Source organism: Ptychodera flava, chromosome 19, assembly GCF_041260155.1.
Source record: "Ptychodera flava strain L36383 chromosome 19, AS_Pfla_20210202, whole genome shotgun sequence".
Classification (NCBI taxonomy): Eukaryota; Metazoa; Hemichordata; class Enteropneusta; family Ptychoderidae; genus Ptychodera; species Ptychodera flava.
In genome coordinates, this window is record NC_091946.1 from 29904419 (window position 1) to 29920336 (window position 15918).

The 15918-nt window shown below is 36.6% G+C and overlaps 1 protein-coding gene across 2 annotated transcripts in view; it reads right to left on the reverse strand.

Annotated features, from left to right (window-relative positions):
- Window positions 1-15855, reverse strand: part of LOC139119228 (uncharacterized) — a 63540-nt gene extending 47685 nt beyond the window's left edge. The window contains exons 1-6 of one of the 2 annotated variants that reach the window (XM_070682913.1): window positions 15678-15855; window positions 13428-13926; window positions 12620-12759; window positions 9037-10872; window positions 8089-8267; window positions 4607-6079 (exon numbers count right to left, since the gene is read on the reverse strand). In XM_070682913.1, the coding sequence (XP_070539014.1) occupies window positions 5981-6079; window positions 8089-8267; window positions 9037-10872; window positions 12620-12759; window positions 13428-13918 (2745 nt within the window). In that variant the 5' untranslated portion in view covers window positions 13919-13926; window positions 15678-15855 and the 3' untranslated portion in view covers window positions 4607-5980. Of the gene's footprint in view, window positions 1-4606; window positions 6080-8088; window positions 8268-9036; window positions 10873-12619; window positions 12760-13427; window positions 13927-15677 lie in introns of those variants that run through there. The other variant, XR_011548878.1, reaches the window with a different exon arrangement.
- Window positions 15856-15918: the final 63 nt, after the last annotated feature.

Sequence of the window (15918 nt, forward strand, 5' to 3'; positions counted from 1 at the left end):
TATATATATATATATATATATATATATATATATATATATATATATATATATATATATATATATATGTGTGTGTGTGTGTGTGTGTGTGTGTGTGAGCATAAGAGACAACAGCATATTGAAAAAAAGATTGAAATGATTGACTGACAGGTCATGCAACATATTCAACATTCGATGGCAGTACCACTATTCACTGTAGTGAGAAGTGGTACTGACTCATGCACTGATGCATTGTCTCATACAATACAATATCAGAGGACCTAGATAGGGCTAAGATGGGACAATAAGTTGGCATTAATGAGAAATCCTTGAAATTGTGACCCCTTTTTTGAATCGTTTTCCACAAACTTTCCTAGCCTAATTCCTAACACTTACCCCAGAAAAAATTCTCACCCATTTAGAATGTTACCTAAGACCTCATTTCCATAAATACCCACATTTCTGACATTATCACTTTCTGGCTATACTTATTTCTGCATGGCTGAGCAACAGTATCACCTTTCAAAAGTTCAGAGAATTCTCACCTACCACTGTTGACTATGTATCCAGTAAGACTCTTGGATCAAACAGCACAAAGGTTAGTTCTGCAACGTATTACAATAAAATTATAGACTTTGTTGTTTACTACTAGCCTTGTCAATCAAGGTTTACCAAATCAGGAAAATGGACTGACCGAAGCCAACTGATGAACATTTGTCATAACAATGTCTAATATTATAGCAACAGATGCATAGCATTTTGTAAAATCCTTGGTCAGTTTGTTGAAGTTATCATAGTTGAAGCATAGTGGTAGCTTACAGATATCTGTGCTACCCTCATGGTTGAAGCTGTAAATCTGTAAAGAAGCATTCATACATACATACATACATACATACATACATGCATGCATGCATGCATGCATGCATGCATGCATACATACATTCATACATACATACATACATACATACATACATACATACATACATACATACATACATAAAAAAAAAGACATTGTTACCAGAAAAATACTGATGTGATAACAGATTTTATTTCAAGCAGCATAAATTATCTATTATTATAATCATACTCACCATCAAATGAATTACAATAAATCTGTTGTTTTTCTGGACTAATTTACTCACCCTGCCTCATATAAATTTCATCTTTTAATATCCTCATAAAACATGAAAACATACCTGTTTGAATATAGTGAAAATGAATACCTATTTATCAGCTTACTGAGTAACATATGATTGTGACGACGATTTGATTATAAGACAAGGTGATATCTTACAATCTATTGGTAGACAGGTACCTCTAGCACACCATTGCTGGATTCATGTTAAAATTTAAGATTGTGCTAGCTTTGGATGAAATGAAAATACATGTAGACCATTGCCACCACTTCTACCATGGCTAAATTCAGATTTCAAATCAAGATAATCAAGGCAAATATGTTAACAAACAGAACTGTAATTTGATTGGTTATTTTATAAAAGCGTTTTATCAACCATATTCACGGATGTAACTGTACTCTATTTCAACGCTAATTAAACTATTGCTTCAAGTGACATTGCATGAATAGGTGCATATATTTCAATTTCATATCATGTTGAGATACTGCCTACTTTTTTTGCCAACATCGTGATGTGTACCTGGCTAATTCATATTCTTTTGCATGATTCTTTCATTCTGAATATGAAAGCAGTCACCTCCTACATTAATCTGTCATAATTGTAACTGTCTAAAGTCTTCTTTGTTTTGTGACAATGTGGGAAATCAACACATTTTGACAAGTTATGAGAAATGTAGACTTGAAGGTTCCTCTCATGAGGGCGCTCCAACTGTTTGTAGAGATCCACTGCTCATATTTTAATATGCCTATAGTGACTGAACAAAGCTATGGATATTAGGTACTTATGCTGGGCGATACTTCTCCTGTCATGCTATGTTGCTGCTATGGTGTTTTAACGAAAACAAAGGTAAAAATGACACTGTATTGGACAAAGAACTTAACAGAAGACACTGCACTGGACATGGCTATAATGATTAACAAGTACTTCCTTTAAGATGATAATCGAAAACAAGAAATTTTACCACGTTTTTCAAGTTTGACGTTCTTTTTTAAAAACTGATTGGATGAACTGAATGTCAAGTGGAAACATGCCTCAAAAGCTCATGTCAATTAAGCTACTTATTTTTCAAAATCAAATTGACAGCTTTCTGTGCTGATATATCATCATAAACACTCTAGAAATAATGTTTTCTTTATCTGAGTACGAAGAACACAAACTACCACACTTTACCAATATACAGAAGTACAATGCACATGTAAAACATTATGCTGCAGGTTTGTGTGTTACATCTTTGTTCTAAAGCTTTAAAAGATATATGAAATATCAATTTTTTGAGCAAAGCAAGGATAAAAATATTTCACATATTCCACAGAAGACTGTACCTTGGCTGGTCGGCCTTTCTGTTGATCTATAAAAATATAATACTAGAATGATACCATTACACAGAATTATTCGATACAGAATTATCCGAAAACATCGGCTCTAAAATATGCATATACAGCCTTCACTGTACTGCCAATTAAAGATGCAACACGTATACATCTATAAAGTCTCAGTATGTGACTGCATGGATGAAACATTCATCGTCTAAGTTAGGAAAAATAACACGGCTTCTTAAAATGTTGATTATATAAAACATCCATTGAAAGTGCAAAAATCAACAATCCACTGTAGAGCAAGGTAAAGGACAAAACTTTTGAAGCAATAGAATTAGTGATTTAAAATCTAGTAATGTACTGGACTAGTAAGAATTTTGGCGCGTGTGTGTGATTAAGAGCCTGGCAAGACTAGCAAGATAGACTACAAGACTGTCAAACTAAACTACAGTACAACTGAGACATGTCATCGATTGCAAGGACTAGCAAACAAGACTTCAGGACTAGCAAAATAGACTACAAGACTGTCAAACTAAACTACAGTACAACTGAGACATGTCATCGATTGCAAGGACTAGCAAACAATAATTCAGGACTAGCAAAGAAGACTACAAGACTGACAAACTAAACTACAGTACAACTGAGACATGTCATGGATGCAAGGACTAGCAAACAAGACTTCAGGACTAGCTAAATAGACCACAAGACTGTCAAACTAAACTACAGTACAACTGAGACATGTCATGGATTGCAAGGACTAGCAAACAAGACTTCAGGACTAGCTAAATAGACCACAAGACTGTCAAACTAAACTACAGTACAACTGAGACATGTCATGGATTGCAAGGACTAGCAAACAAGACTTCAGGACTAGCAAAATAGACCACAAGACTGTCAAACTAAACTACAGTACAACTGAGACATGTCATCGATTGCAAGGACTAGCAAACAATAATTCAGGACTAGCAAAATAGACTACAAGACTGTCAAACTAAACTACAGTACAACTGAGACATGTCATCGATTGCAAGGACTAGCAAACAAGACTTCAGGACTAGCAAAGAAGACTACAAGACTGACAAACTAAACTACAGTACAACTGAGACATGTCATGGATTGCAAGGAAGCCTTGTACTTGTATTAAAATTTGTCTAAACACATCATCTTGTTTTGTCAGGTTAGAAAAAATTTTACCTTCAAAGTCTACTCACCGACACAATACAACAAAATTTACAAAAATGTGATAATTACACTTTTCAGCAGTTGATTGTTGTACATATCCATAATGAAATATAAAATTTGAAATGTACAGTCCTTGTGTAACTTTTCTATGTGAAAGTCAATATTTTCTACTTTAAAAAAACAGTCTGTCAGGAAATCTGTCTATTCCACAATTTCATGTGTAATTTATAAAACAATATATTCTTATCCAAGCTTATCAAGCCTAAAATCCATCGGCAAACGGCAAATCCCCTCTATTTAGGATAAGCCTCTTTCTATTGACTGTGATACACATTGGCACATCAAAAGCCAGAGAGAACTAGAAAGTTCAAAGGTCAAAAAGCCACTCAACAAAATAGCCTAATTACTTTAAAAATGGAGATTTCAGTATCATAACCTCTTTACTTGCAATATGTAAAATTGACATTCTTCATTTCTCTCTAGCAATATTTCTACAGGTACTACTACATACATGTTGATTAATGGAATGTTTACGAGATATATGATCTTTATGTGAGCATAGAACTTGCAGTGTCTATGAATAAAAATATTTATAGGTGGCAAAAATGGAACACAAACATACATTTAGGTCTATTCCCAAAAGAATGGGGTGAATATAAATAACATTCTTGACAAGGCCTATAATTTCCACCACGGGAAAGATAACTTTGGTATGCTTCATAAGTACAACCATTTGCAGTAATAGAGCGCGAAGCCACTGCAGTGAACTGCAATAAACTGCTTACACTAATTAGTTTCAGCTGTAGCCGTGGCCACTTTGGTGTTGAACAAGGCTACTTGATAAAGACCAAAAAGTCTGCTTGTGCAAAGGCAAAACTAGCTCTGTCTGAGGCTCGAGTTGTAAATGAGAGTTTACGATTGGCACCCTGTGTTCAAGATTAAGATACAATGTAACATTACCATACACTGGTCCATGTACAAATTTTTTTTTTATTTCAACTTCCCCAGACAAACTGTCTGCATGGGACATACAATGTTGTCGACTTTGCCAGCTGGCTACAGCTGAAACTAATTAGTGTGAGCAGTTTTATTGCAGTTCACTGCAGTGGCTTCGCGCTCTATTACTGAAAAGGGTAGTAAATTCTCAGGTACTGATAACCAATATGGACGTTTGTTGGATGGAATTTTCATTCAAAAATCACCAAATTCCAAAGGCATGGAACTGCTCAACCAGATAGTGGTAGGTAGATCAAGGAATATTCAGAAATGTCGGGCAAATATCCATTATTATGATGTATACATCATTCACATTGACTTTTCTGCCTCAACAGGAATGTGTTTTTAGTTCCAGAGGGCCTGGAAAGGTCCCTTGGAACTGTTATTTTTTGCTTGAATTCTTTGGACGTTTCTTTCTTTGTCAGAATTTTTACTTTTTATGTTTTAATAAATAGATTCATGGCAGGTCTACCAAGGTAAACGAGCTGTCAGGTTTAAATATTTTAACTTCTTTATCTGTTTTTGATGCAAATCCGTTTTAAAAATATAATTTTCTGATAGTCATATGAATATGAAACTGTTGATTTCCAATTCTATTTTGTTGTACTCTTTAACATGCTGTAAATTATGTGTAATGTAGCTTTTAGATTACATTTAAAATGTGACCCTAAACACATGTACTATGAGAGATATTGCATATTCCCTCCTGCAGATTAAAGCATAGTCCACCTCTTTTCTGTTGCAGAAATACAATCCCAAAAATAATTTTTATGTGGCCACTGAGAAAATATCATTTATTCCAAGCGAATGGTCTATGATTTCTTTATCTTATCATCCTGGCGTTAGAAGACAGAAGAACATTATTGGTGATCATTTGACCTTGAGATAAAAGTCAAGGTCACAATGTTCTTTGAACACCAGATGCAGATTATAAAGAAATTTACTGTCATTATTACAACCTAAATGATGTAGCGCTTCAACACAACCAAATATACAGTTCTGAACTTATTGCAGCGAAGCTTTTCATGAAAATTACTATTTCATGCAAATTACTGTTCACGACAAACACAACTATTAGCTGGAATATGAAGTTGCCATGGAAAATATAGAGTTGTACTGTCTTAATAAGATTGTCATTCTTAGTAAACATGATGGATATCTGCATACTGAAAACCTAAAAGATCTAGTTTGTCGATTGTTGGCTACGGCTAATGTTACATTCCAACTCAGAAACAGAATATACAAGTCTTTCACCCTATGACAGATATGGGAGGGGAAGGGAATTTTCATCTCACATGATATCTTCTCTAAATGCAGAATTGACAGATTTGATTGTACAAAGCTGACAGAAACTTCTTTTTTTGCTTAAGTAACTTAATCACTGCTGTCCTGGTCAGCATCACCATTACTACTTTCATCAGATTCACCACTACCACTGCTGCTCCCTGCATACAAACTCTGGTCTCGTGCTTTCTGAAATTGAGAAAAAATGTTCCAATGTTTTGAGTCAGCAAGATGTTGGACAATCAAAATGAATGGGGACAAATTGTAATTAATGAAAATCTGTGGGCATATAAATATCAATACAGAAAATGACAGACTGTCACATTAGTGGTAGGCTAGCGCTGTAGCATACATCACACTGCAGTGTTCCCACTATGGCTTATTTGAGTGCTAGTTGTGCAGTGTCTCCAACTGCCCTCAGAGTGAAATTTCATGTATTGTGCAAATTTAGTTTCAGTCATTTCAAATGATATTAATTTTGGTAAGGATAAACATCAAAACTTGGGAAATTAGCACATATAGAGAAGATGCAACATGGTTGCCCCTGTGCATGCTGTGGCCACCATGTACCCTTCGGGCACCAAAGCTTAATAAGTTGCACACCCACTCAACGCTTGGAGGGAACAGTGGATCACTGGCAGTAATGCTGTCCAGAAAAGCCAAGCAATGGAGGCCAGTCTAACCAGGCTGTTTTTGATCTGGTGTTTTGTGTACATGTTCAATCAGACTTAATGGCGATTTAATAAGTTCTGGTGAGTTTAATGAATACCTTTGTTTCAAGTTTAAACAACTTTGTCAAGCACTGAGACTGTGCAAGAAAGCTATTCAATTGTTGCATTTGTCCAATAGTACACATACAAATGAGAACCCTTACCAAAACAATCCCTACATGAAGTATACTTTGTGTACACTCAAAGTATACCAAGGCATGGGCAGGGTTTGTGTACAGTGCGAGTAGGGGTGTGTGTAATATAAGTATGAATGATGTGTATATAGAGTAAAGTTTATGTAGGATTTGATTCTACATTGAACCGTTTAAAAATAGAATGCTTTATTATACTTATGTATGCTTCAGGGCCTTACAGAGAGTACATTTCATGTATGAATGATATGTATGAATTATGTATGGACAAATTATACTCAAAGTACAATTTGATACTACGTCACTTCAATCTGATATTACTTGTTAACACAGAGCTTTAATCCTCTTTTTCAGGCACTGCCATGGACATTTCCCAGTTTCTGCAAGTGTATTGACTGCAACAGCAAAACTCAGTAATATATAAACATGTTTTTTATAAACATAAATGTGAATACTCTTATAAGTTCTGTACAGCTGCATTTCTGAAAAGTGATAAGATGAATCTCTCTGGACTTCATCTCTTTACAATAACAGTCATAACATAACATATACAGGCTACATTTAACAGAAACTGTAATAAAAACAAAAAAGAGTGAGCACTGAAAACAGTATCACTCTGTCACACCATTTTGCCTTCACTAACTGATCATATTCAGATTGCAACTACGTAAAATTCTCTTTCAGTTTTGTTATCAGCATCATTTTATCATGGTTGTACCGCTTGGATTGCTTAGGTTGTTTGAGTAAATGTACTTGTACAGCAGTGCCTCTGAGGGGTGGGGGGGTCACATAATGAGCTGATGGCATGGATGATATAGGCTCTGATACTCACGTTTATTACACTAGAAAGCACCTATGATGAACGAATGGGTAAAACAGATTAAATAGCTCACTACTGGTGGTGTTATAATAGAATCAATGCACTTAGGAATAATTCAAATATCTAAAATCATGTGCGTACATTTATGTATACACACAACATACATGATTTTGACTTGTGTTCAGTGATGCTACTGCGACAACAAAATGTGATGATCTCCAGCTAGCAAGATGCTATGTACAGTTTATGTCTACACAAAAACAAACATGATTATAGACTTCCATTGGCATGTGGCATGCTTCTGTGTACATTTTATGTATACATGAAATGTACTTGTCTCTTTAACTAACAAATTTGGCACAACTTTCCTAGAGTGAGGTAGAATCCACATATACATGAATTGTACACATTTTCCCAGAAGTATACTTTGTGTTGGTTTTATGAATACTTGAGGATACTTTTAGTTCCAAGTTTTGGTAAGGGAACACAAGTTTATCTTCAGTAGGTATGACTTACCAGAAATAACATTTCATACGACTCTTTCTCTTTGTCCATGTGTAGTGCTTCTAAAACTTTGGCAATTTCATTCTGTAAATCTGGATAATCAATACTTCGCCTCACGGGATCTAAAGCTACTTCAATCTCTGTAGCTTGCTTGAAGTAGTTCAGAGCCTTCTTGTACAACTCATGACTTTCTGTTGGCCAGAGTAAACAAACAGAGAGATGCAAGAATGTTATATTGCTCTTAACAAAAGACAAGTGATACAAAAAATATTCCCATGTACATGTGATTTTCAAAGTGACTATTACGAGATGTCAGATTATACAGCTTGTATTTTTGTGATATCTTTCTCTCCTTAACCACTATGATTTGGCCAAATTCCATTGTTAGCAATGGTAGTATTGAACCTGCAGATTCACAGGAATCTGGGGGTGTACCGGCTAAGGTATAATTGTTATTCTTGAGGCCTACCTCTCCCCATCTAACCCCTTTGCAAAGTAAACTGTGCATTAGAAAGCAACAAAGTACTGGACAAAACTATGCCTTCACATGCAAATGAAGCTGTCAAGTTAGGATAAATCTGATGCTACAGGTTCATAGCCGACTTAAAAAGTCATTAAAGTGTTTTTCTGAGTCATGAAAAGCCTTCTTGAAATCAACCAAGGACTCAAATAGTTTTGGTCATGATAATACCGGTACTATGGACTTCAAAAACATATAAATATATTGTTTCTTGAGATTTTTTTTGAACCATCATTATGTCAAAATCTTTATATCAATGCTTTCTTGCAAAGTTCTGTCTGCGAGTGGGCTTAAAGTTATATTTTGTGAAAATCAGTCTCTTACCATGTTACAGGGTTCTAGCCATGCACAACTGAATTGAAATGTATCACAAATTGACAACAGTAGTGCAGAAAGAAACTCTCTCCTGTAAATAGAATATATGTATACAACTTTCAAACCTTTAATTTCAGCAACCTTTTCCATATCCTCTTTCTCCTTGGCATCTTTGGCCATACTGAAGTACAAGGAGCCTATGAAGTATACACTTCGTGCTGTATCTGGATGGTTGTTGCCTAGTAACCGAAGTCTGATCTCCATGGCTTCGACGGCGAGAGGCATTGCTAGATCGTACTGCTTCATCTCGCTGTAGGTCAATGCTTTGTTCTTCAAGCAAACAGCAGTTTTTGAAAGGCCATAGATATTCATAGATTTTTCTAAATCTATCGCCTTGTCATAATATGCTAAAGCCTCATTGTAATATCGCTCACTTTCTTCTGAATCATGTCTTTCAGCAGCCTGATTACCTTTTGAATGACAACAAGTACCAACATTGAGGATAAAAGTTGGCATGTCTAAGTGTGTTCCATCTTCGGAAACACTATATAAAACATCTACGGCTTCTTTATGAAATTTCAATGATTTCTCAATATCTTTTTCATTATAATATGCATGGCCAATTGCATTCATGCTCCGAGCAACATACGTGTGGTTTTTCAACAACTTTTTTCGTACATCCAAGGACTTTTCTAATAATGCTATTCCACTCTTGACTTCCCTTATTTTGACCAGACTTCTTCCCTGTACATACTCACAAGTAGCTAACGTTAGTTTATAATTATCTGTATTGGCTTCTGCCTCATTCTCTAAGTTCTTCAACATTCTCAATGGTTCTCGCAATATCTCCAACGCTTTGTGAGGGTATGCTTTAGGAATCCAGCTATCAGCTTCAAAACCTCTCAAGAAACAGTATTGGATAGTTTTCCCATTCTCCCTAGCAACATTTGCTAGATTTTTGAAAATGTTGATTCTCCTGTCTGGGTCCAAATAGTGCTCAAACAGCAGATAAGTTGAGTACAAAGTTCCATGGTCTTTTTTGTTTTCCAGTCGAGGGCTAATTTTGAGTTGATTCATGAGCTTGAGATAATGATCTAAATTGGTTTTGTTACTCTCTATCAGAAATCTCATTACTTTCAAATAATTCTTCTCAACCTTCTTGGCATTTTTTCTCAAAAGCTCATCATAGTATCGTACAAAATCCTTTTGAGCTTCGTCAAAGGAATTTCGTAAGTCTTCATCTTTGCCAGTTTCTTGAAGATAAGATCTGACAAGAGGATGAAGACTGTACTTATCAACGAAGCTGAATTTTAGGTTTTCAAAACTCACGTTTGGCTCAGCATTGATAACTTTCCACAGACTGACCAACGGCTGCAGGATATCCAACTTTGCTGTACTCAAGTCTTCAGTTTTCAACACTCCCATGGCCGCTGTCTGATCAAATGTGCTTGGAAACACAGACAACTTCAACCAAGCAATTTTCAAGTTTTCAGGAAGAGCTTTAAAAACAAACTGTAAACACTGATCGATAGGTTTTGCCCCATGAGTGCCGTAAGTCAAGGTTTTCATTGCTCTCTTTTTGGCAGGATCTAATTGGTTGATGAAATCTTGTGCTTTTACTATCCCATCTTTTAAACGGCTGGCAATTATTTTAAGGGCAAGAGGTAAATTACCTGTCTGTATTGCCAAATCGTTGGCTTCCCTGTCTGAGACCCTATCTGCACCGGCTAGCTTTTGGAGCAGCTTAACTGATTCATGCACTTCAAAAGGTGTCAACTCTATTTGCTTGAAGTGGCAAGACCTAAAGAGATTTTCTCTCAGAGCAAAGCGAGATGTGATTAGGATCCTAAGTCTCTCGTTCTTGACTTGAAGCAGTTCTCTTAGAGTGTTGTGAAAGTCATCCGATGAGTAACTGCCTGGTTCAACAAGCTGGTCAGCATTATCTATAAACAGTATGGTGTCTGAAATGTACAACAGTCAATTGCTTTGAAATTGTATACACAGCAGAACATTATGAAGTGGGTACTGTTGAAAAGTAAAATATTATTAATAATTATTTTCGTTACATAGCATTAAAGATTTTGTCAAATCAACCCGCTCTGATGACAAAAATAGCTTCCAGGGGGCAATATTGTTACAGTCACAACAGAATTGCAACATAAAAGTTCGCGCATGTATTAATTTTTTTTATCTTTCTATGTGTGGTTTCTATTGGGTCATTTTGCTACACTTAGGCCGTGCCCTCAGCAGGGTCATGGTCATTGTATTGTGATGTCACAACACTCTTCATTTAAATCGAATAGCTGTCCCACGCCATCCCTTACACTTTCAGTATCTTAGCTGTGATATTGCAGCAGTGCTGTGGCATTTTTCTGAGGTTCTGTGGTGATGACCCTTGACCCAAGCGCAATCAAAATGCCACACACCGCTGTGATATCACACTAACAATATCCCTGCCTCATATCTGCTAACACAACAAAGTAAGCCCCATGTGTGATCAGTGCAACCCACGCTAGCCTTATATTTCTCACCAGTAGACTCTCTCGCTAGCACTGCATGTTTTGGAGACAAATTGCTCTACCTAAAGAATGCTGCAAGCGCCTTTTGCTTTGTTAAACACGGGGGGCTTGTCCTGATTTAAATCCATTGTGGACTTCTACCCAAGCAAGATCATACCCATGACACCTCCAAGGACATGTACAACACGAACACATCCAATGCATCAGTACCACAGTCACTTGTGGTTCAGTACACAATGGCTGCTGTGTGCTATACAGAATGCATACCACACAGCAGCGGCCATTATGTATGGAACCACAAGTGACTGTGGTCAGTATGCCCTCTGATGGGCATTGCTTCAAGATGTCTTGCTACTCACTCAGATCAATTTGCAACACTTGCCCCTTTGGCTGGTGAAACTGAAATTTCACATAAAAATTTTTATTCGCAAGAGTGGTGAATCGTTGAATAGAATTTTTGCCACATTCAAGTTTTTATCGAGTATGTATTCAGTTTCTGCCTGTTATAAGATACAGTGTTGGACAAACATTGGAAAAGCGAAAAAAGTTGACTGGATAGGGTTGGGGACATGCCCACATAGCATTTTTCCTTTGCCATATTTAATAATCGCACACGCTAAACGATAGCAGAAATGAACATAACTGTTCTGTAGACCATCAAGGTCATTTCTGTTATTTTTCAACATTGGATTTTCACCAGACCTTTAAGTGATCAAAGAATCAAAATTTCTGATATATGTGAACCGACGTACAAGTCTGTATCAAACTTTTATTGTAGAATTGAATAATTAACATAGCATGCACCTCGCAGGTGACAGACTTTACCTTTTGCTCAAACTTTCCATAATAAAACTTTAAACCGTTTGCCTAAATTAAGAACAAAAATTAAGGGTCACCGTTCAAAGTCTGATACTAAAACAAATTGCCGAACATTTACCGATATCTGAAATTCAAAATGGCCACCATTCCTATATAAACTCTACGGGGAAAAATAAAAAATTAAATTTTCAAAAGACCAGGACAGCAAATTTTTTTCTTTCTCAAAGAGCTTCAAAATGAGCCTCTGTAAGACATAGACCACAAAAGAATGGAAAAATTACAGAGTACTATGAATACATGTATCTGTCTGTGATGTACATTCTACCTACATTATGATGTACAGAGAGAGTTTTCACGTTGAATGCCTTACCTATCTTGCATGAACTAGTCCATCCTCTTAGAACACTGAAATCAGCACTATCAATGCTTACACTCATTCCAAGAGAAGATAATATCTCAAGTATGACCTCTCTGCCAGAGCTCTTCTCTCTCAAATCTACACGGTATGACCTAAAGACAAGCAAGAAAAATTTTTTCAAGATTTAGCTCTTTAACACTGACAACTATTTGAATTTGCAGTTGCAGAATTCTGTGCTTTTTAGCACAAGGACTTATATGTAAAGTTCAGTTGACAATTGTCAAATTTGAAGATGCTTTTGAATTTATGATTTTTGAGCAAAAGTACTTCTACTTGCTAACCCTTTCATCGCTACCGGTACACTGTGAAAGATGATACTTGTTTTAATAGTAAACCCAAACAGATACCATATTGTCATACAAGATACCAGAAGATACTTAACAGGACTGGCATCACACTACCACATTGAAATTGATGGCTTGTGAGATCCTTCCATGAAGAAAATATAACAATACATGTATTTGTGTACTGCACACAGCATTTAGTGTGTTGATCTGCTTCATGATGCACTGTGGTATTTATGTTTGTCATCAGAAAAGGTTCACGTAATTGACAGGAGATATGCATATTTAATGTCAGCATTTATCACGAAAATTAATGTATGCATATGACTTGTGAATGTGAACAACGAACTACATAAATCGAAATTTGTTGTAAATATGAATATGAATGTATGTATGATGTTTTGTGAATATCTATCACAATACTTGTTTATTGTACCTGTACACACTATCACTTATCATAATTGTTCAAGCTGTACCTGTAATTTAGTCTAGCACAGATTTCCAATGCCAGTTCTGTTTTTCCCATCCCAGCAAGTCCACAGATACTGATGCAGGTCACCTTTTCAGACTGCTTCCGCAGCATGTCCATGAGCTCTTTAAGATACCGTTCTCTTCCAACAAAATCAACATTTTGTGTGTTTGCGAGTTCTCTTCTCCTGCTCACATACTCAGCTCTGCTTTTCTTGTACTTTTCCACTTCCTTCATGACGTTTTTCAGTGAAATGCTCTCAAAGATTTCTTCCAGGTAGTGTGTGTCATCCTCATTGATGTATCCTCCTTTCTCAAGGGTGTTGAAGAATGTTGTGCCATCAGTGATTTCTTCGAATCCTTTGCTGCCGATAGCTTTCTTTGCCGCAACTTTGGCACTTCTTAATTCATCATCAGTCATCTCTTTGCTCATGTCAATAAGAAACTTCTCCCAGAGTCCAACCTCGGGCTTGTCTTCGAATGAAAGTGAAGTTGCCATGATAATGTCTAAAAGACAAAACTATGGGTCAGTTAAAAGCATTCATTTCTGCTGAGATGGACATTTCTTTGACCAAAGCATATGGTACACTGAATGGTGATCTGAACTCTGTTTGTAAAAAATTCATCAAGCCCTACTGCAGTACAAGTACCTGTACAGAAATAAATATGTTACATTTTAGAAAACCAAACTTTAGATATTCTGAGACATTGGAAACAAGAATTTCTCTCTCTTTGGATCAGTGTTCAGTCATTGGAAAGCTAATTGGGCTCCATTACTTCAATTAGTAGGAACCAATATGCATCATTCAATTTGAAAGAAGAATGGTCAAAATCAGAAAGCTCACGTGTGAACATATATGCTAAGAAAAAAATGATCATAATTTGAACATATTTCAGACTGTCCACTCTACTAGGAAATAATTAGACAAATGGTTTCTGAGAAGTGTAAAATGACAAAATAAATTCAGAATTCAGTCACAATTTCAACACTCTGAATAAGATCAGCCTATGAGACACACATTCTGAACAATAAAAGTATTTGGCACAATTATTTTGGTAAAGACATATTTATCAATGACAATGAAGTCTGTCAGTGTGGATGTATTACATATGAGACAGGCTAGATGTAATGGATGCACATTCATTCCAGGAGACATTAAAATGTGTTGCATAAGCATAGGAAGTATATTAGTGCGAGTTACAAAAGAGTTAATTTATGCAAAGAAATTAATTAAGAAGTGAGATGTGTGAAGTCTGCTTTTGTGGACATATGATACATACAACAGGCTAGATAAAATGGATATACTCATTCATTCTTGCAGACAGTGCCTTGTTCTATGTAAACATTGCCAGTTAGTATTTACTAGTGTTATCATAATATGGACTATTTATCCTCAGAAATTAATTATTTGATGACATATATGTGGCTTTTACATATTATAAGAAATACATGTAAACAAACCTTGTATGCGATAATGATTGATGCACACTAGCTGTGATATTGCAGCAGTGCTAGTGGCGGCTACCGAACGCGCTCTGGTCAAGGGTCACTGCCACAGTACTGTGGCAGTGACCCTTGACCAAGGGTCATTGCCACAGTACTGTGGCAGTGACCCTTGACCAGCTACAGCTAGATGCACACATGCCTTGAAAGATAGGAGGAAAGTAGTGTGCAAGCTTTGTCTGCTGGCGTCCATGCCATAGTTTTGTCAGTTAGGTTTTGTCTGTTAGCTTCAGCCTAGTGTGCACTCAGCCTAATGTCATACTGATCAATATGTCACACCATAGTTTCTGCTATGCGCATTTGCAGATGAAAAATCAAACGCGACACTGTTACCCTTCCAATAGAGCTAGAGAAACGGACCATGCCCTTCATGATGGTTGGGTTTTTCGGTTGTTTAAATACAGTTAACGATTTAATCCCTCCAGAATGAAACTTTCAGTTGCCTAATTTTATGACCAACGGAATACAATTGACCACAGTCCCTCTATCCACAGAGGGACTGTGAATTGACGATTGACCCTGCAGGAAGGGCCTGAGTTTGGTCGACAAAAACAACTTCCATGGCCATTGTGAATATTAGCGTGACATGGTTTTGCTCTTTGCAACGCTAATGGGTTGTCAAAGAGCCCCTTTCCGCGACGCATAGCTTTGATTGAGTCTAAAATGTGTGCGTTATCATTATTTACGTAAACTTTTGCTGGATCACTCAAGGAAGTAAACACTATTACTACACATGTACGTGACAATGACATACCGTTATACTACAGCAACACCCTCTCCAAAAATCGGAATAGCGGCACTAAATCTCCAGGGCCGTTTGCGTGGTTCCTCTTTAACGTTCACTCTTGTGCAAGACGTGATATCGAAGAATGCACACATACGCCCTTATGACCGGCCCTTCCCAGTTTCAGCAACCTTGTTGTGCCCTTTGTCCTTGAATGACCCCAGATATGCTGCACTAACCAATCAGAGACTGCAATATAATGCGCATGCGC